A 22435-nucleotide genomic window follows, 5' to 3' on the forward strand; every position below is an offset into this window, starting at 1 on the left:
AGGGCAGCTCAAATTGTAGTACTAGAATGATTTATATATGTCAGACATGACCTAAAAATATAAACTGGGTTCTGAGAAGACTCATTATTCATTATGATTCATATTTTTAACTAGCTCTAAGATCTGTGTACCCTGTCAATTTGCTGTTGTCATGTATTATTATATATGGAAAGTAAACAGATAACCTGATAAACAGGTTGTACATGTACAGTGGCTCTAGGAACACAAACACCTAAACAGTGTAAACACCCAGTTCAATGTACAGGATTTAAACAATATCTGACATAGGTCAGGTAAATAAAAAATAATAATCATAATAATATATGATCTTCATTATATCATATTTAAGACATAAATGGTAAATTATAACAGCATCATCAATTACACACATAAGTAATCGCAATTACAATGTAATTAACTCAGTGTGAACCAGTACATAATTTCACTACTTGTTCATATTTGTATGAAAATAACCAGTAACGTTGGATTTCGATATTGAATGACATCATTCTTAAGGTGTCCGGCATTGGGAGAGGTACAGTGTACTGTACATTCTAGATCTTTCACGTTTTCACAGAGATGGTATCACTCCACCTTATCATGCGTTTAAATTTAATACTTTATTTCAAATTGAAACATTTTAAATAAGCAAAGAGATATCTAATATATTTCAGTATTAAATATAATATAATATAACGTTCCTGTTTATATTTTTGCCAAAAAACAGGGACTAGTTTCAAGCGCGGAAGTATCTAGATACATGACGTGTCGAGGCACGTCACTGTGCGGTGTTTCTATATATACAGAAAGCGTCGCAGTTTGCTGCAGTTGTTCCCGGAGCACGAGAAGAGTGAGCTGTGACTCTTATATCCGAACTTAAAGCACTTGATTATTTCGTCTAAGGGTAAGTTTATTATTATTATTATCTCGAACTAACTGTATTAATACAACAATTTTACAGTGTTATGCTACGAGGCTTGTATTATTTTAGTGACGCCATAATCTGTGACTCGTTTAAGATTAGCTTTCTTGCTAACGACATATATGGCTTATTTTTATTTAGTTTTGTTCGAGTAACGTTATTTATTGGTAAGGTTTTTAAACAAATAGCTTAATTTAAGGTCGTTTATTTAGTCGTGATTAAGGCTAGTCGTTCTTTTTTCGACGCGGGCCGTTTTTTTTTTTTTTTTTTTGCTGAATCATTTTTGCTTCTCGAACAAAGGAACCCGGATGTTCTGAAATGGCGGCTGAGGAAATTAAACTGTGGCCATTTTAAAGGAAAAGACTCTTACCTGTCCACATATTTTTCTGTATAGCTTAAATGTTTAACCTCGCTTTTTTAGTTTTATTTGGATGAACTAGTAATATTTACTAAATAATAATATATGGATAAACTAAGTTAAAATATCTTAATATTTAAACATTTTATAATATCTAGTTTATGAATAAGGTTTAACTTGTCTGTTTCAAACTTTAATTACTTGATAGTTTATGATCACTTGTAAATTAAATTTTATTTTTCCCCAAATTGTCTTTTTCTGCATAGATTAGACCATGCAGATCTTCGTGAAGACCCTTACTGGCAAGACCATCACCCTCGAGGTTGAGCCAAGTGACACCATCGAGAATGTGAAGGCCAAGATCCAGGACAAAGAAGGCATTCCCCCAGACCAGCAGAGGCTGATCTTTGCTGGCAAACAGCTGGAAGATGGCCGCACATTGTCCGACTACAATATCCAGAAGGAGTCCACCCTCCACCTGGTGCTGCGTCTGAGGGGCGGCATGCAGATCTTCGTGAAGACCTTAACTGGCAAGACCATTACCCTGGAGGTCGAACCAAGTGACACCATTGAGAACGTAAAGGCCAAGATCCAGGACAAAGAAGGCATTCCCCCAGACCAGCAGAGGCTGATCTTTGCTGGCAAGCAGCTGGAAGATGGCCGCACCCTATCCGACTACAACATCCAGAAGGAGTCCACTCTCCACCTAGTGCTGCGTCTGAGGGGCGGCATGCAGATCTTTGTGAAAACCCTAACTGGCAAGACCATCACCCTCGAGGTTGAGCCAAGTGACACCATCGAGAATGTGAAGGCCAAGATCCAGGACAAAGAAGGCATTCCCCCAGACCAGCAGAGGCTGATCTTTGCTGGCAAACAGCTGGAAGATGGCCGCACATTGTCCGACTACAATATCCAGAAGGAGTCCACCCTCCACCTGGTGCTGCGTCTGAGGGGCGGCATGCAGATCTTCGTGAAGACCTTAACTGGCAAGACCATTACCCTGGAGGTCGAACCAAGTGACACCATTGAGAACGTAAAGGCCAAGATCCAGGACAAAGAAGGCATTCCCCCAGACCAGCAGAGGCTGATCTTTGCTGGCAAGCAGCTGGAAGATGGCCGCACCCTATCCGACTACAACATCCAGAAGGAGTCCACTCTCCACCTAGTGCTGCGTCTGAGGGGCGGCATGCAGATCTTTGTGAAAACCCTAACTGGCAAGACCATCACCCTCGAGGTTGAGCCAAGTGACACCATCGAGAACGTGAAGGCCAAGATCCAGGACAAAGAAGGCATTCCCCCAGACCAGCAGAGGCTGATCTTTGCTGGCAAACAGCTGGAAGATGGCCGCACATTGTCCGACTACAATATCCAGAAGGAGTCCACCCTCCACCTGGTGCTGCGTCTGAGGGGCGGCATGCAGATCTTCGTGAAGACCTTAACTGGCAAGACCATTACCCTGGAGGTCGAACCAAGTGACACCATTGAGAACGTAAAGGCCAAGATCCAGGACAAAGAAGGCATTCCCCCAGACCAGCAGAGGCTGATCTTTGCTGGCAAGCAGCTGGAAGATGGCCGCACCCTATCCGACTACAACATCCAGAAGGAGTCCACTCTCCACCTAGTGCTGCGTCTGAGGGGCGGCATGCAGATCTTTGTGAAAACTCTAACTGGCAAGACCATCACCCTCGAGGTTGAGCCAAGCGACACCATTGAGAACGTAAAGGCCAAGATCCAGGACAAAGAAGGCATTCCCCCAGACCAGCAGAGGCTGATCTTTGCTGGCAAGCAGCTGGAAGATGGCCGCACCCTCTCCGACTACAACATCCAAAAGGAATCCACCCTCCACCTGGTGCTGCGTCTGAGGGGCGGCATGCAGATCTTCGTAAAGACATTAACTGGCAAGACCATCACCCTGGAGGTTGAACCAAGTGACACCATTGAGAACGTAAAGGCCAAGATCCAGGACAAAGAAGGCATTCCCCCAGACCAGCAGAGGCTAATCTTTGCTGGAAAGCAGCTGGAAGATGGCCGCACCCTGTCTGACTACAACATTCAGAAGGAGTCCACCCTTCACCTGGTGCTGCGTCTGAGGGGCGGCATGCAGATCTTTGTGAAGACCTTGACTGGCAAGACCATCACCCTGGAGGTTGAACCAAGCGACACCATTGAGAACGTAAAGGCCAAGATCCAGGACAAAGAAGGCATTCCCCCAGACCAGCAGAGGCTGATCTTTGCTGGCAAGCAGCTAGAAGATGGTCGCACCCTGTCTGACTACAACATCCAAAAGGAATCCACCCTCCACCTGGTGCTGCGTCTGAGAGGTGGACAGTAAACAGCCTAATGTCTTAAATGTTGTTTGAAAAGTTCTTGCTTACAAAGACATTTTACTTTAATTGCAGATAAAGTTACAAATGGTATTTTCTCGTTAAATTTAAAATGTAACGGGAAGAAAAATAAAACATTTATGTTTAAAGCATTGAAAAGTTTGTGTGGTCTCATAACTAATTATTGTAGAAGTGTTAGATTGTGTTGTGTTAAAATTAGCTTTTCTTTATGCCTTTTATAATCTAATTTATAGATTTGTTTATTAATAATGCTGTTCACAACATTGGCACCCAAATGTATAAAATATCCTGATCTAAAGATCGTGTCACTGCAATTTCCAAGATGTCATTCCATGGCTTTTAAATGTTAATACCTTTTAAAGTTTATAAGAGTAAAAATATTGTTGTGCATCAGCCACACACAAAGTGTGAGTGATATTAGTCTATAGTTGTTAATGATATTCAATAGTTGTTAATTATATTGTGTACATCTGAGTCAACATTCACCTATAACTTATGGCTCTATTTTTCGCCACACCAGGTAAAGCCTATTACAAGAGATGCTCTTGGCTATAAAATCCAATAAAGCATTAACCGCAATTCATTTCAATGGAGAACAATATCCCAATGTGACTTGAATGCTAAATCAACACTGAACCACTGGTCTATTTATACACTTGTTTCTGGAGTTAATTTTTTTTGTAATACAGTGTAGGATATTTATTGTAAATAACCCTACTAAATGCATTATATAGGTTTATATAACCTAGAATGAATCTGTATCACAAATTCCGCACCCCACCATTCTGACGGACAAAAATTTAATAGACTTTTAAATTAATAGATTTAATATTCATGAAAGCATCACCGTCTAGTATTGAACACTCTTCTCTCATGGAATTTATTAACATTTGAGAACTATTTAGCCAACAGTAATGCACAGAAACACATTCAGATAACAAATTAAGCCACATTTGTGTGATGAAACCACTAGTTGAAATGCATTAACAGCACAGACTAATATTTGTGCATTCTTAATTTGTTTGTGCCTTACTGCTCTTATTACATTCTATTCCACAACTAGAGGGTACTACATATATATATATATATATATATATATATGTAGTATGTCCAGTAAATAGCTAGTGAGTAATCTGATCAGTCGTCTTGTTCTTAGCAACACACAGGCAGAGGGATCATAACCATGCATGCAGTGTTGCCATGGCAACACTACTTCTCATCCAGTAATACTATGTTTTGTTTTCACAGCTGGTACAAAAAGGGAACATTGCATTGAGTTGGTGATTAATGTGTAATCGTTAAATGGGACAATAATGGAAGTTTTCATAGAATCCCATTCTTGGATGTTTTTAAATCACATACATCAATCAGTTACAACATTGTAGTGAGGATGCCTAATATTGTTATATTGTGAATGTTATGTTGTGAATATTTGAAATGATAGGCAAAATGTCATTGTGGATATCTGGAATGTTCAGTTTGACTAGGAACAACTGAATTATATCTATCTATAATATAATAATGTAATATCTATAATATAATATCCAGACAAAATATTAAATCTTAAAATACCTTACCAACTACCCACAAATGCTATTCCAGATATTTTTGGCGATGATATCAGATATGATGATGATTGGCGTCTCCTTTCCCATTTACGTGTATGCGGTTTCTTATAATATATACTTTAATTCAGTTGTAGACATCCACAATGTGGGTATCTGCAACTAAGTTATGACTATTTATAATTCCAATTCAGGATATATTCAATTCTTGTCATTTAATTTCTTTAAAATTAATGTATTTAAGATATCTTAGATTTTTTTTTAAGTAGTCAAAATTATACTATAAATACCTTTAACTAAAATTGTGACTAGTCAGAATTAAATAGTGGATAATCATAATTTACTATTAAATATCTACTGTAGTATTAAGTAAAAAAAAAAATCATTTTGATAAAAAATATATATAAGATTGGGAAGATTGTAAACCTCGGAATTGCCTAGTCAAAACGTAATTACAGATATCTTGAAACTAAGTTTTGACCAGGTGCAATGATGTTGCAGCAAGTAGGAGGAGAGGCTTGCTATTCAACAAATAGAATAAATTAGTTATAGATTGTATAGCGACTACGTCAGAGCAGCATAAAGAGCAACTTTAACTAATTCTCCTTTTATTTTTAACTAATAAGAACTATTATAAATGAGGATGGGTTCCCTGTTGAGTCTGGTTCCTCTCAAGGTTTCTTCCTATTACCATCTCAGGGAGTTTTTCCTTGCCACTGTCGCCCTCGGCTTGCTCACCAGGGACAAACTGACCATTTTGATTCATACAAATTCACATTTCATACAAACTTAAATAATTTTTTTGACTATGTAAAGCTGCTTTGCGGCAATGAAAATTGCTAAAAGCGCTATACAAATAAAATTGAATTGAATTGAATATTATTTATAAATGGAGCAAGCAATAAAGAGAAGGACCAGTTAGCAACACTTTGAAGTAATTTCTCCCAATAAGGCAGTTGCTGTAATATAATTGTGAGTAGTAAAAGACGGTAAAAATATTATGTAATCACTCATTCTAGTCTGATATTTGAAGTTCCTATTTGAAGTTTCTAGACTGGTTACATAACTGTAATTGCTAAGCAGGTAAACAGTCAAACTTTCAGGTAAACAGTCCCTTCTAACTGGCTGGATTCCATAAAAAAAACATTACACTATATGAGACTAATAATATTTTACGTCCATAAACAGTCAAGATGAGCTGAAGTTTTTTTTATTAAAGTAATTTTTTTTAAACAATGTATGTGAGTCTATTTCTTTCATCAGATCTTGCAAATATTTTTCCTTCAGTAATATGAAACTTTATTGATCGCTTGACCTATTTGTTTCAGGGTTGAGAGAACATAAACACTTACATGTTCAATATACACACACACACAGCCAAGCACACATGTATGCAAGATTTGCAGTGTGCGAAGTTTCCACACATCCTGATCGAATCCTGATGGCTTTGATAGGTCACACAACACGACAACACATCAGATGGAGGGGTTTGAATTAAGAAAATAATACAGTAGAGCTGGGCTAATAAACAGGCACAGGATTATAACATGAATTGAATCAAAACATCAAAATTCTGATTATTTGGAGTATCATGAAACACAGGTACTGTAAAACAAAACTATAAGGAATAAAATACAGTGTGTATGTGCTTAAACAAGTATTATGTTCTAATAACTGCAGGTCATGAAATGTTTTACTGATCCGCAGCAGTTTATACAGGAAATTGTTGAGTGAGTCAAAATAGCATAAGAGCTATCGAAATAAGTAATAATCTACCCATCAGACTGATGTGCGGCTAGCGTTTTATAAGCAGCCAATGGGCAAATGAATAAACATGCAGCAAAAGTAACCAGCGGGTGATCTAAGGGTTAGTGTCTTTGGCCCTTGCCATCCATTGTAGAGGAATAACATTGGTCTGTTACTTGGGTGAAGTGTTATATTTCGACTCCACTATACAGTAGCTCCTTGCATGGCCAGGGACTCCTGCTTGAGTCTGTTCTTCTGAGTTGAATTCCCTGTTCCATATTAAAAGTGGTCATCTCTTTCGCCTCAGCTCTGAACTTCACTTGCCAGAAATGAAGCTGGCCTTTCCTATTTGCTTAATGAGGTCATCCTTTCCTGGTAACTGATAGGCGGACGTTTGGTTCGAACTCCTAAAGTAGTCGCAAAGCTGGATCGCCCCATAATGCTTGGAAACTACCACAATGGAGCTGGACCAGGGGCTAGTAGACTCCGCTACAATGCCATCACGAAGCATTTTCTCTCCGACTGCTTCAACAGCACTGCAGCGGGCTGTAGGATTACACAATTATAAAATGTTAAATCTAAATTCCAACGTAATAGTGTAGAAACTGAAAGTTGTGATCATTGGGTTTTACATTTTGAGGTAAAGATAATGACATTCTAAGTAGATCAAGTCTGGTAGCCCAGGTGTCTGAGACATTACCCTTTTGTCTTTATGAACCTGACCACTGGGTAGGGTCCCAAAGTAAATGTGAATGCTAATCTCAAGGCCAGGCTGTGCTTTTGTCTCTATGATAATGTAAAGGTTTGGGCGATACTGTCAGGCTAAGTAGATTAGCACCAATGCATTTGAAAGGCACTGTTATGCTGATGAGATCAGGGCTGGGGAACCAGGCTGATTCCGGTACTACACTATGCTTTGTTTAGATTGTTTCCACCTCTTTGTGGAGGATTTCTCCATCTTGAAAAGTATAAACTCTCCAGAGCCGAGTTTTAGTCAGTTTTTGGATGACTACAGCGATGCTCTCAATAAAGAGTAACTTCTGCTTGAAAGATATCCCAACGTCTCCGGGTCTCTGATTCAACAAAGGAAAAATGTTCCCAACAGGTTCTCCAGGTCTCTGTAGGTACGTGGCCAGACGAACATACCTGTCGAGGGTTTGAGAAGATGAGTGATCCCCGGTTTGGTAGAGAACACATCTTGGCACTGATCCATCAGCTCATTTAACTCCTGAAGACAAGGCCTAAAATGGTTGTAAAATGTTTTATCCACCTTTTTATTAAATTAACATTATTTAGCTCTGCCCTCTTTTAATGATCTTAGCTACAGAATTACCGGCAATATTTCTTAAGCACTCTTCAGGCATGATGTCAGCATTTGTTGATGATAATACAGTCAAAGAAATAAAACCAAAAAAATAAGAATATGATTTCAGTAGCAATTGGCAACATAATCTGGACTGACTTTGTGAACGTTTGGCTGTTCATGATGTAAATATATAGAGTAAAAATGCAAAAGAGCCAGTTTTTGCCTCATATTTCCTACAGTACTCCTAAGTTTAAATAAAGTCATAGTTGTTCTACATTGCTGTGATAAAGGCCATATACTGTATATCAGTCCAAATGTGAGGCAAAAGGCATGAGGCAGGTTTTCAATGCCATCCATGACGACGTTCCCTTCCAGTATAACCGTCAGCACTCCAACAGGAACTTATGTGCCATTTGCGGTGACATCCGAGTCCTCTTATTTAGATTTTTTTTTTTTTAACGGTCAGGGGCAGTTGTCAAAAACATTTCACTGTGTACTGTATCATACTGTGTATGAACGTGTGTGTGACAAATAAGATTTGAATTTTGAATTTGATTTAAGGTTGTGTTCAGACTATTTCATGATTTCATGATTTAGGAGGCTGTAGCATGTGTACTGTAAAACTTTACACTACTGTTGAGTGATTCCTTGCATGTACTTGTCATGCATATTGTTATACTGTAGTTTACAAAAGTGTGTTTATATGAATTATTTGTATATTTATTTGTCAATGTTGTGCAAAGATTTTGTTTCTGGAAAGAGAGATTTAGGCACAACATAAATGCAAACGTTAGGACGTTAATTAATAAAATACAAATAGACATTACAAATTTTATTTATTAGATATAAACAAATTCAAAGAATGAGAATTATCCAGACAGCAGCAATAAACCAAACAGCGTTAAACAGAATAGAAACAACAACAAAAAAACTGTTAACTTACAGATGCAAGACACAGACTAACTAACCACTCACTCAATTATCTTCTATACCACTTTATCCTGTATTCAGGGTCGCAGGGGGCCTGGAGCCTATCACAGGAGACTTGGAGCACAAGGCAGGGTACCAATCCATCGCAGAGCACACACATACACACACTACAGGCAATTTGGGAACGCCAATAAGCCTAACCTGCATATCTTTGGACTGTAGGAGGAAACCCACCAAGAACGGGGAGAACATGCAAACTCCATGCACACAGAAACGGGAATCGAGCCTGGCCGAGAATCGGACCCGGACCCCGGCGGTGCAAGGCGACAGTGCTAACCACTACACCACCATGCCGCCATACTTACTTACCAAAGGAGTTTAAATAATGACACTAACAAGGTAACTCAAGCAGGTGCAGGTGAAAATAATCAACATGACTAGTGCAGTGCAACCTGGGAAATAAAGTCCAAACACAACCATAAAACATAAGGTGGCCACAAGAGCAAGGCGCCCTCCAGGGGTTATCCCTGACATTACCACCGGCCAAAAAGGTGCTACTCTGGAGCACCACCAGTGGTCCACGACAATCCATCAATGTCTTTCATTGGGCTTCCTGACCTCGAGGTTGTGGTGCATGTCGTTTGGACTGAGTGGGGGACTCGGCATGAAGACTGAACTGTGACTTAAAATTCTTAAGAATCTTTAAGATTTTTAAACCCTGGCAGCAGAGCGAGCACAAAGTCCTTGAACCCAGGCGGTGTAGCGAGCACAAAGTTCTTAAACTCGGGTGGCGGAATAAGCATGATGTCCTCAAATTCAGGCAGCTGGAGCAAGCCGGAGTCTCCACAGCTAGGTGGCGGAAGCAGTACAATGCTCTCTAACAGCCGGACATCCTCTGCACCAGAGGATGCTGCTGAGCTAGATGGAGAGGGTGCAGTATCTGGCTGGGACAGGGCTGACTGTGGCTCAGGTGGCAAGGCAGGACATGGCTCATGTGGCGAAGCAGGGCGTGGCTCAGATGGTGAGAAGGACGTGGCTCAGGCAGCAGGGCAGGGCATCACTTAGAGCTATCAGAGATATGAGAGGATTGGACAAAGCTATCTGGGCTATCAGAGCACAGGACAAAGCTGTCAGTGCTATTAGAGCTTAGTGTGGAGCTATCAGAGTTATTGGAGCACAGGACAGGACTGTCAGAGCACAGGACAGGGTTATCCGTGCTATCACAGCACAGGACAGGGCTATTAGTTCTATCAGAGCACAGGATAGAGCTCTCAGAGATTTTACTTAACTTTGAGTGAGAACGAGTGTTGGAGATTAGCCTGTTAACAATCACGAGATGATAGAGCATGGTATTGAGGACTGCTCCTTCCTCTCCTCCCCAAGCTACTGCATAAATCCCCATGCATGCTGTGCCAGGAGCGTCATGTGGCATATGTCCATTTGTACAGTGAGCTCCGTTGCTACCTGTTGGATGGCACACAGTCGGCGCTGATGGTCTCTGTCGCTACTCTGTATTGGGGTTCTCCTCACCCTAGCCACCGCAGCACTCCTTGGTCCCTTCCTCAGGGTTGTTACAGGGCAACAACATGGGGGATCCCTCTCTCTCACGTTGCTTTTGCCATTGTGCAACATGGTGAGATGGCTGAGTGCAAAGTCCTACAGCCTCGCCAAGATTGTCATAGTCCCTAAAAAAAATTATATATATATAAATAAAATAATAATAATAGTTAAAGGGTGACCCATCTGCTATATTTTGATGAGAGATGCAGGCACAGGAAAAAATTTAATAACTGAAAAAATTGAATAACATACCAAACAGCATTGAACCGAATGAAAACGAAACTTAAGAGTAAACTTGCGAGATGCGAGACACAGAAAAAGTAACCATTACTAACACTGTTCTCTCAGCATCATGATAGTATTTCAAGAGAATCAGTGCAAAGGTTCATCATAGTAATGAAACCCCAATGCTTCAGTTTGTAATGTTTCAGTAACTGTCCTCTTTTTTATATGAAAAGCTCTAACACTTACCTGTCCACTGCATCAGTGTTGGTTCTTTATCTTCAAGCTGCAGACAAAACCAAAGAAGTTTTACAGATTTGAAGATATTTAGCACAATATAACTACGGCTAAGAAGTGCTACAAAAGCATCAGCTACATTGAGAACACAAGAATTAAAAACATACTATATTTATGAAGTGTTTACCCTCAAAATCCCTGCAAAGATCTGCAGTTACGGTCTTAAATATGACACATACAGCTCTAAAAGTTTATACAATCTACGACCAGAATATGAAATATGATGCTTATTTAAAGGTGTTTGTACACAATAATATAAAGCATGTAAAACCGTCTCCATCCTCAAAAACATGAAAAGGTTACTTGCACATTAATGTATAATTGAGTTATACAACATTTAGACCATTCTGTTTGTTTAATGACGACGGCCAAGCTTGGAAGGTTATTTGGACTGGATGGAGACTTCCCTTATCGGTGAAGGACCACTATGCATACTTTGGTGTTAAATCAGGTGAGCTGGGAGCTGAGAAAACAATCAAATGTGCAGGACAGTGGTCCTCCAGGACCAGAGCCGAGAACCATATAAGATACAAATACAGTTTACTCACCTAACTTAGCATAATAACTGTTTCATGTAAATGGAGGTCTTGCCAGTCAGGGTCTTCACAAAGATCTGCATGCCGCCCCTCAGACGCAGCACCAGGTGGAGGGTGGACTCCTTCTGGATGTTGTAGTCGGACAGGGTGCGGCCATCTTCCAGCTGTTTGCCAGCAAAGATCAGCCTCTGCTGGTCTGGGGGAATGCCTTCCTTGTCCTGGATCTTGGCCTTGACGTTGTCAATGGTGTCGCTGGCCTCAACCTCGAGGGTGAGGGTCTTGCCAGTCAGAGTCTTCACAAAGATCTGCATTGCATAATCTGTATCTATAAAAAGACAATAATATATTTGAACATTTTATTTACCAGTGAGAATAATCTCGATTTGAATAAAACTTTGAATGCGCAAGTTATGGATAAGCATATTCGTAATTTTTTTAAACATATTTGGTCATTTTAACTTAAAGTTCTTCGTCCAAATAAAATTAAAACAAGAGCCGGAACATTTAAGGTATTTAGGCTTTGTGGACAAGGGAAGAGGATTTTTCTTTCAAATACCCAAATCTTCCTTCAGCTGCCATTTTAGAACATCCGAGAAGCGAAAATAACCTCTGGTCAACATTTACATGTGCATACACTACCGGCAATTTGAGAATGCAATAGGCCTAATTTTCATGTCTTTGGACTATGAGAGGAAACCGGAGTACCCGGAGGAAACCCGCCAAGCACAGGGAGACACCAAGCTTCAAACTCACAATGATCGGAAAAAAAACAACGGAAATTTAATATCACAGAAAAAAAGGGAGAAAAGGGGATTTTTTCACCACAGAAATGTTAAAATGTAGGAACAGCACTCAATACTTGGTTGGGGCTCCCTTTGCATGAATTACCGCAGCAAAAGCTGATTGCTTAAGGAGTTGGCTGTTCACAGAGTGCTGTATCTAAGCACATTAATGGAAAGTTAAATGGAGAAAAAAAATGTGGTAGTAAAAGGTGCACAAGCAACAGGATAACCGCAGCCTTGAGAGGATCGTGAAATGAAGCTCATTCAAGAATCTGGCTGAGATTCACAAGGAGTGGACTGCAGCTGGAGTCGGTGCTTCAAGAGCCACCACACAGACGTATCCAGGACACGGGCTACAACTGTCGCATTCCTTGTGTCAAGTGGAAAAAGCCATGTATTTTTACCCTTAGGCAAATCACCAGTTTCAGGTGGCTTCGTTATTAGTAACATTTGTTCATTCTGTTGATAAGATTATTTTAAATACATAAATCAAAACTCAGAAAAAAAGCTTTTTTTTTTTTTTTTTTTTACCATTTTACAATAAAATGATTATAATCTTTAAAATACATGAAAAAGGAAAATGTTTGGTTTGTAAATACAGCATTTGGTTTGTACATTAATGAATTTAATTCATCTCGTGAACCCTTATGTTATTTATGTTTTCTAATGTTATTTATGTTCTTTTTTTGTACCTCATCAATTAATTTTCTTAATTGGGTGTTTTAATCATTTGATTTCTTTATTGAATGATTAACTTCACTAAACCATCAACACTAAGTGGTGAATGTATATATTCTGTTCAAAGCCTTCAATGGCTTGTTAGTTGTATTTATGGTGATGTTTTTAATTGAAAGAAAGAAAGAAAGAAAAAAAGAAAGAAAGAAAGAAAGAAAGACAGAACGAAGGAAAGGGAAACATTTTCCACCCAGTAGAGTTATTGTTGGTCTTTTGGCTGCTCCCGGCTAGGGGTCGCCACAGCGGAATACCCAGTCCGCACTACAACTTGGCACAGGTTTTACGCCGGATGCCCTTCCTGACGCAACCCTCCCATTTCATCCGGGCTTGAGACCGGCACTGCATCCAGTGGCTGGGGGGTTTGGGCACTGACTGGGAATCAAACCCAGGGCTTCTAACCCGGGCAGGCGAAACACCTACCACTGAGCCAGCAGTGCCACCATTTTCCTCTCAGTAGAGTAATTACTCTAAAAAAAATACTAGAACCTGATCAGATTCTTTATTCTTCACTTAATTTGCAAAGATTCAGAGATGGTAGTTAAAAGCACAAACATTTCTTTTGCACATTGGAATTTTTCAAACAACAACAACATACACTCACTTAGCTGACACAGGACTTCCACTGATTTAATATCATTATTATGCAGTTAAATATCTATATGCGTTGTGTTGATTATGATGTTGGCGTCTACTTGCTATACGCAATTTGTCCACTAGATGTCAGTACAACGAGCTCGCAAATGAACCTTTCGGTGAAACTCGGAATCCTCGACACGTAAATGACGCTTAAAGGCGCCATCAGTAGCTCGTAGCGCGTCACTCTTCAATTCCGTAGGCATGTATTAAAAATAACTCATTTGAAATAATAATAAAAAAAAAAAACTTACGTTTAGACGAAATAATCGAGGGATTGCGATTGTGATCTGAATGCCACACACACACACACACACAGACACACAGGTTGTTGTTTGTTCTCTTGCTCTCTGGAAGCAGCTGCTGTAAATCAGGATTGTTGCGTTTGATTCCGACACAATGTTCGGGACGTCAGAATGAAACTCAACAAACAACCAGCTTCCTACAGTCTACCTGAGCCTCCAATAACGAACTGGACTCGACATCCTCTGTTATATTTAACTTAACTTCCAGCCTCCTAACACACAGTATGAGTGCAGATCATATCCCTTATCACTCAGATGAGGATGGGTTCCACTGTTGAGTTTGGTTCCTCTTAAGGTTTCTTACTATTACCATCTCAGGGAGGTTTTCCTTGCCACCATCACCCCTGGCCCCCTTATCAGGGACGATCTGATCATTATGATTTATACACATTTTCTCGTATTCCACACATTCCCATCATTATCTTTCGATTTTGTGAAGCTGCTTTGAGACAATGAGCATCATTAAAAGTGCTACAGAAATAAAAAAAATAATAATTGAATTGGATCTCTAGCTCTGACTACACAGCAGACAGACAGACAGAACTCTGCGGAACCTGTACACCAAACACACACCTGTTTATTTACACCTGATTACAGGGAACAACAACAACTTCCTCGGTTCCCAGCTGAGATATTTTATGATGTAAGCATTTTGTTAATTGGAGGATTTTTTTTATCAATCTGCCTTTTTATTTATTTACATCTTACATGTGATGTAAGTCTTGTGTATGTTGCCACGCTAACAGACAACAGCAAGTAATGCAATTTGTGTAACATATAAAGAAAAAACAAACAAACTGTGATTTGTGCTACATTGTGATCAGACTCATCCTAGAATACATTACTCATAATATTTAAATGGGATGCTGCTCTTCACATTGTTTATGCATTAATTTAAATCAGGCCTGGCTGGGCCACATTGAGGGTTGCTTGTTTCCCGGATAACTGTTAAAGTCAAGCTAGTTACCCCTGCTGTTCAAAACATTAAAGAATTTCCATTGAAGCTAGGACACTCCTGCTGTGTGATGGGTAGAGGACAGAAAAAGACCACTTTCTGGATGCAGCTTTGACCCTCTTATAAGAGCATGAAAATTGGGCGCATTGGTGTATATAACTGTCATAGCAATTTCACCAGTCAGGAGAATTTGAGAAAGCACATAAAATGACAATATTTAGGTGTATAAATGTGCATTAAGTATACAATATTCAACATAGAATACATGGTTTAAAAACATGTAATCAGGTTTTAAAAAGTTTGGAAGTATTGCAAAATATAATGCAAATATATGTGCTTAAAAAATAAGGGACAGTCTTTGTTCTTTGGAACACTTAAAATTTTGAAACTTTAACACGTTGTGGATGTCATTTCAGCGTCTGGAATAAAGAACAGTGCGAAACGAACTCCGAACCTGATTTATATTAATGTAGGTTTTTTTTTTTTTTCGTTTACATGAGGGACTAGTTGCCATCCTGAGCTGCTCCCTGTACAGTCAGTTAATTCTCCCGCGCTGCCACTAGCGTCAGGTAACGTTGAGAGCGCTAACACTCACGAGCGCGCACGCACGTACAGACGCGCACACTTAAGTTCACTCTTTAATTCAGCAACTGTACATACAGTTCCGCTACCTTGCATAAACATCATCTACACATTTACCCTTTACGCTTCTCTACTCTACAACCTCAGCAACCCTACTCATATGTGACACAATAATTTATTAAAACCAAGTACAGTACTAATACTACAGAATAGATCGTGTATTATGCATGGCTGAATATCCCCTTAGTTTGAACTTGCTTTTCTTTCTCTGCTTTTCTTCTCTTCCTTTAAGATACCGTTTTGGGTGCCATGTCATTCCAAATTAAAACAGCATCTACTGTATGTGCATCGCATAGATAAATAATTGCCCCCTTTAAAATAGGCAGAGACAAGACACAATGCACAAATCAGTCAAATCCATATTACCATAAATATTAAAATATCGGGAACTTTATTTTTGACAGCACCTTATTTTTTGTCATGCGGTCTGCCTAATAAAAATGAAACATTAATAAATGTTAAGGGCGTATCTATTTTAGGGCATTTTTGACTTTATAGCGAACGTGAGCAATTTGAAGATATATAGTGGAATCTATGTGTACGAATACTATGATCATTACGGCCATCCATTTCTTCCAGTATATCGCATGCTTTTATTTATACTGTTGTTTTATATGTATTATCGTTTCGAAAGACTAACAACAGCTTAAGGTGTTTGTGCACCTCCTCTACAAATGATATATGACTAAAATGCAGATAAAAACAAACAAACTTTTTTTCATCTTCTCCAACTACTAGGCAGTGAAAACAGTCTATATAACAAGTTTATTCTCTTTGCCTATGGGGCAAGGTCAAGCCGCTCCGCTCCTCCTACTTGTCGTACGTTGTGACGTAATTACAGACGTCTGTAACGTCGGAGGACGTAACAATACTTTATTTGCTGCAGCTGAACCTGGAGCAAGAGAGGAATAAGTTCTGACTGCCATTTAAATCAGACTTTAAAGTATTGTACTTGATAATTTCCCCTAAGGGTAGGTTTTGTTTGTTTATCTCAAATGAATTATTTTTATTTAAACTAAGGTAATTTAACACAGTGATCCGTTACAATGTAGTGATGGCGAAATGAATTATACGACCTTTGTACTGACATCTAGTGGTCAAATTCTGTATAGCAAATCGCAAGCAACACAATTAGTATAGACACTGAGCTAGATGTGTGTGTAGGCTGTTGTTTATTCACTTTTTACTGTGCACAGGAAATGCTTGTGCACATAACTACTATCTCTGAATCTTTGAAAATTGACTGAAAAATAAGCTACCCCTCTGAATACATTCTAGCAATTAATTAAAGTAATGACCATATTGGGAGAAATAATAAAAAATGTTTCCCTGGCCTTCTTTTACTTTCTTTTTTTTAAATTAAACCATGAACATGCATACAATTAACAGCCACTGTTTGGAATATTTTAATTATATTTAATAAATTCACTAGTCAGTGTTAGTTATTCAATACACAAATCAAATATTTAAAACACACGATAAAGAAAAACGATTGAAGAGGGTTTATCTGTCCGAATTCATTTCCCATCTCGCGGACTTGGAGTTTGCATGTTTTCCCCGTGCTTGGTGAGTTTCCTACAGGTTCCCCATCCAGGTTGTACGCAGCCTCGTGCCCTAGGTCCCCTGGAATAAGGCTCCAGGACCCACATTACCCTGTACACACGATGAAGCGTTATAGACGATGAGTGAGTTAGTAAGTGAACGATTGAAGAATGAAAGAAAAAAAAGAAAGATAGAATGAGAGAAAAAAATCCTAAACAGAATAACAACATTAGGCTTCATTAGCTAGATTGAGGTTATTAATGTAAGTTTATGTTGTTAATTTTCTTTTTTCATGCAATATCCATGCAAACAGACCCGAGGCGGGAATCAAACCCGGACCCTGGAGGAGCAAAGCGACAATGTATTCAATTGCTGACTTATGTATTCAAATTTAAATTTATTAAAAGTTTATGGTCAATAAAAAATATATATATATATTGTAGCGTTTTTACGCCGGCGTAAAAACGCTACAATATGTTCAAAAATGCATTTTTTCAAATGTTTCATTGTCTTTTTCTATACAGATTAAACAATGCAGATCTTCGTCAAGACCCTCACTGGTAGGACCATCATTGTCGAGGTTGAGCCAAATGACACCATTGAGAATGTCAAGGCCAAAATCCAGGACAAAGAAGGCATTCCCCCAGACCAGCAGAGGCTGACCATCGCTCTTAAGCAGCTGTTAGATTCCTGCACCAGGTCCAACTTCAAAAGCCAGAAAGCATCCACTCTCCCCATGGTGCTGGATCTAAGTGGCAGCATGCAGATCTTTGTAAAGACCCTGACTGGCAAGACCATCACTGTAGAGGTTGCGCCAAACGACAGCATTGAGAATGTGAAGGCCAAGATCCAGGACAAGGAAGGCATTCCACCAGACCAACAGAGGCTGATCTTTGCTGGCAAGCAGCTGGAAGATGGCCGCACATTGTTCGATTACAACATCCAAAAGGAGTCTAACATCGACCTCTTGCTCCGTCTGAGAGGCGGCATGCAGACCTTGACTGGCAAAGCCAACACCCTCTAGGAGGAGGTAACACACTTTAGTGTTTCTTCAGCTGCCAGCAAACCTGATTTAAGTAATCAAATAAATAATACCTTTTTCCAGTGGGTATGGTAAAGCAGGCAAAACATAAAAAAAATATGCAGAATAGTGGTCCTTCATCAATAAGGTTTTGAACCACTGCATAGGAATAATATTTAAATTGATTAGGTGTAATTTTTTTTATTTACAATTGCATTTGAACAAATACAGGCCATAGTGTTATTACTGTATAGCCTCGATGTGTTTGACGATGTGTTTTCATCTTATCAAAGTTAACACTTGTGTCAGGCTAATATCAGCTAATGTGACCCTTACTTTAACCAGACAGGCAGAAGCAAGTTAAACAGGGGGACAATCCCAAAAGGGGCAATACATCCTTTTAGCCAGGATTATGCCCACCATATACTGTATGTGTAAATACACGTATAAGGAGTGCCTCACTTTTAAAAATCAATTTTTAAAATATATATTTTTATTTAAAACATATTGTCCTATTATCCAACATTAACCAAAGTGAAGATTCAAGTCTTCCTTACCTAGGCTAAGCCTGCGAAGATCAAGTCTCTATTATAAGCCAATTATAAAAACATTGTTTAGGGATTGGTTGAATTTTCATGGAAATTTTATTTGATATCCATGTTGTCATCAGTGGTTGCTAATTGATCCAGTTTATAAGTAAGCAGTCTATCAGAATGTAGAGGAATAGCTTTGACATGTGAGGTATTTAAATGCACGTGATAGTTGAAGCCTGTGGCTAGCCAGGTCACATGTCAGACATGTCAGAATGTAGAAGAAGTTTGAGAGCAGTGGAATTTTCTGTCATCCAAGTTGCCACGCATAATCTGTATGGTGCTTCTTGTGATGCCATCAAGCCATGAGTGAACACACATTTTATGGTCTCTGGAAGAAGTAAGCACCAAATGTATCGCCACTGAAACCTCTGAAGCGTGCACATTGATACGTTTTTGCATATCTGGGTTGAAACCCGTATTTATATTTGTGCAACCGCTGATTAATTGCAAACTATGGGATTTTAGCTAAAATGTGCTTTGGATTTTGCTCTGGGGAACAGCAAGCAATTAGTCGGCTAGTGTTAGTTAGTGTTTTTGGAGATCTAGTAGAAGGAAGGAAGCCAGATGCCTCGCTTTAGCTGTTTTAGCAGCTGTTGTGAGCACTGGTATGAAATCCCCGCACTGATGATGCCAGCGCCCTAGCCATGCACAGAGTTGGATAAATTCTTCAGATCTGTGTCACGTTAGGGTAACAAATTGGATTCAAAGGGAGCTTTATTGGCATGACCAATATGGACATTCGTATTGAGAATCAAGAATCAAGTCACAAAAAAACTATATACTGTACTAGGTAGATAATAATAATAATAATAATAATAATAACTACTACTAATAATAATAATCATCATAACAAAAAAAAATCTAATATAAAGTGGGATTGTGTGTGTGTTTGTCTCTCTCTCTCTCTCATGTGTGTCATTCTCTCTCAATCATTACTTTTTGAGTGTTCTTATACAGATAAAACTGCTATATAGTTTATTAATGCAAAATAAGACAAATATTTAAATGTCACAGTGAATACTGACATGTATTACCCTTTCACACTCCAGCTGGTGTGTAACTTTATTAGTGTGTTATACCTGCTCCAATTTTATTCCTTCTTTTGCCTTGGACTTGTGCCTTCACACAGCTGTAAATGAGTGTCCGACCACATTGCATGAATATTTTTACTTTTTACATGGAGATAAAAAGGGGTGGAGCATCATGCAGGTATGCTCCAGCTGCACTACACCTGTGTAGCCATGTAGTTATTTGATTTCAAAATAAAAGTCTTCCACAGACGATCATATTGAATATAAAAGCGTAAGAAATTGGAAGTGTGGAGAGCGTATGAAGATAAGTGACTGAGTGAATGGCAGCTTTGATGAAGTGTGATTTTAAAAACTGACCTGCAATGGTGTGATGAAATATTTGCGATCTTTACCATTAAGCACTAGCCTGAAGCATTCGTCTATTCGTCAAATTTTTTTTATTGATTTTAATTTACTCAACAGCTGCATTATCAACACGACCACATGCAGGCAGAACCCTTCTTCTTCAAGGCGCTTCACAAATGTGCTGTGCTCGGCATCCTAACAGGAGGGCTTCCACAAGAAGCTTCTAGATGAGGCAAAGGGGCCAAGTGTGTGAGTAGTCTCCTGGATTTTTTCTTTTGATAACTATGGTGTGAAGGAGACCTACTTACATGCACTTACATGAAGACAATTGTTTAGGACAAAATAAAAGGTGATGAAATGACCAATGTTATTGTCGGCATGGATGGCTGGCGTTTCTACCTGTCACAGTTTTTTAGAAGGCTCATATTAAGCATGCCACTCCATCACATTAAATGCAGACTGGATGGAAGTGTAAGGTGCAAGGCCTTTTCACAGTAAGTGCCAGTCACACACAAGCTGCTAAAGTGTGGTCCAGATGATGTGGCTTTTGAGAAACCTGTCACTTTGATACCAGAAGGACTTAATAATGTACCTTAAAATGTACCTCTTCAATGAGACTTAGGAATTTGTTCCAACTTATGAACTGTTCCAACTTATGAACTGTTCCCACTTACGTTGTCTAGGCAAACCACACCAGCCTATGGTGTAGGAAAATTAAAAAAAGACCCCACATGGTCTTGTCAAAATAACTAAACTGGCTTAGAACATTGACTGTGAAGTCGTTTAGCAGCTAGTACACACACTCTGATCACAATCACTTAGCTGTGACCAAATATTATATTTTTGATGACTTTTGAATCCCAAAACTGACGAACTGTTATGAATAGAATCCATGAGATTTTTGGTTATTATACATCTTGACAATTTTAGAACATGTGGTAAGTTCCAACTATGTGTACAAATTTTAGTGACTTCTGTATTTGGTAAGGTATTTTTTTTTTTGTGTTGCCTGGGAGTTACTTCAAATACCACAGAAAATAATAATGATATTTTCTACTGATGTTTAATTTTATAAATAAAGTTATACAAATCATTCCAGTGAGCTGCCTTCGTGATTGTTGCTCATTGTTGGGTGTGACATGTTATTAATATATTACTTTGTAATGAGTAATCTAACGCGTTAGGTCCACTCAAGTAAAGGTCAATATTTAGAAGCCATAGGTTGACATATTGGATAACAGTTGTTGATTATATCTTGTGCAGTTAAGTCAACATGCACCAAACACATCAGGTAAGCCTATTGCTAAAGATGCTATTGGCTAAAAAAGCCTATAAATCATTAACAACATTAATGAACAAAAATTCCAATTCAGATTTGAATGCTGAATCAACACTGAAAAGCTAGTCCATTTATACACTTTTATTTAGTTGATAAAGTGTATGGAATTAAATAATTAGGATATGAAATATTTAATAAACCCAGAGAAAGATTTCTCAGACTAGAATCAAGTTCTAGTACTGGACACACTTTTTCCACTGTCTCCCTGAATGTATTAACTCCTAAGAACTGGTTTTCCAACAATAATGTCCAAGAACATATACACATATCAAATGAAGCAACATCTATGTATGTACTGACAGATTAGAACTGCACGTGCTGTGTTGCCACATTCATGTTTTTTAAAGATAAGAAGTATGTGAATGAAAAATAGGGTTGCCATGGCAACACTTCCTCACTCACGTACTTATCTTTAAATTACATGAAAGAAAATGCACATAATTAAGTTTTGGTTTACATTGACGACCTCAACTTAGCCCCTAAACCTTATTATTGTGGTCATTTCTTTAAAGCAACATGTTTTTTCCATCTTCAATTAGTTTTCTTTATATTTTAATTTGATTTTTGTATCAAATCAGGTGATACTGACAAATTTATATATTCTGTATAAAGATTCCAAATTGTGTCTCGTTGTGTTCATGTTAAATATTGAAAGAAGGACTGTGAAACATTTAAGTTCTCTCTTAATATGGTCATTACTTTTAATTGCTAGAACATAGAGGATT

At 38.7% G+C, this 22435-nt stretch overlaps 2 protein-coding genes and 1 pseudogene across 2 annotated transcripts; 2 read left to right on the forward strand and 1 right to left on the reverse strand.

Moving 5' to 3' along the window:
* Positions 1 to 776: 776 nt before the first annotated feature.
* Positions 777 to 3763, forward strand: LOC128512180 (polyubiquitin-C). Its single transcript, XM_053485333.1, has 2 exons — positions 777 to 904; positions 1547 to 3763. The coding sequence occupies exon 2, from the start codon at positions 1555 to 1557 to the stop codon at positions 3610 to 3612; it is 2058 nt and encodes a 685-aa protein (XP_053341308.1). The 5' UTR covers positions 777 to 904; positions 1547 to 1554; the 3' UTR covers positions 3613 to 3763.
* An 8036-nt stretch (positions 3764 to 11799) lies between these two features.
* Positions 11800 to 22435, reverse strand: part of LOC128512185 (polyubiquitin-C-like) — a 48710-nt pseudogene continuing 38074 nt past the window's right edge.
* Positions 17724 to 20630, forward strand: LOC128512183 (polyubiquitin-B-like). The gene is made up of 3 exons (XM_053485336.1): positions 17724 to 17742; positions 17906 to 18411; positions 20489 to 20630. The coding sequence occupies exon 2, from the start codon at positions 17914 to 17916 to the stop codon at positions 18403 to 18405; it is 492 nt and encodes a 163-aa protein (XP_053341311.1). The 5' UTR covers positions 17724 to 17742; positions 17906 to 17913; the 3' UTR covers positions 18406 to 18411; positions 20489 to 20630.

The sequence above is a fragment of the Clarias gariepinus genome, chromosome 24 (assembly GCF_024256425.1).
Source record: "Clarias gariepinus isolate MV-2021 ecotype Netherlands chromosome 24, CGAR_prim_01v2, whole genome shotgun sequence".
Taxonomy (NCBI): domain Eukaryota; kingdom Metazoa; phylum Chordata; class Actinopteri; order Siluriformes; family Clariidae; genus Clarias; species Clarias gariepinus.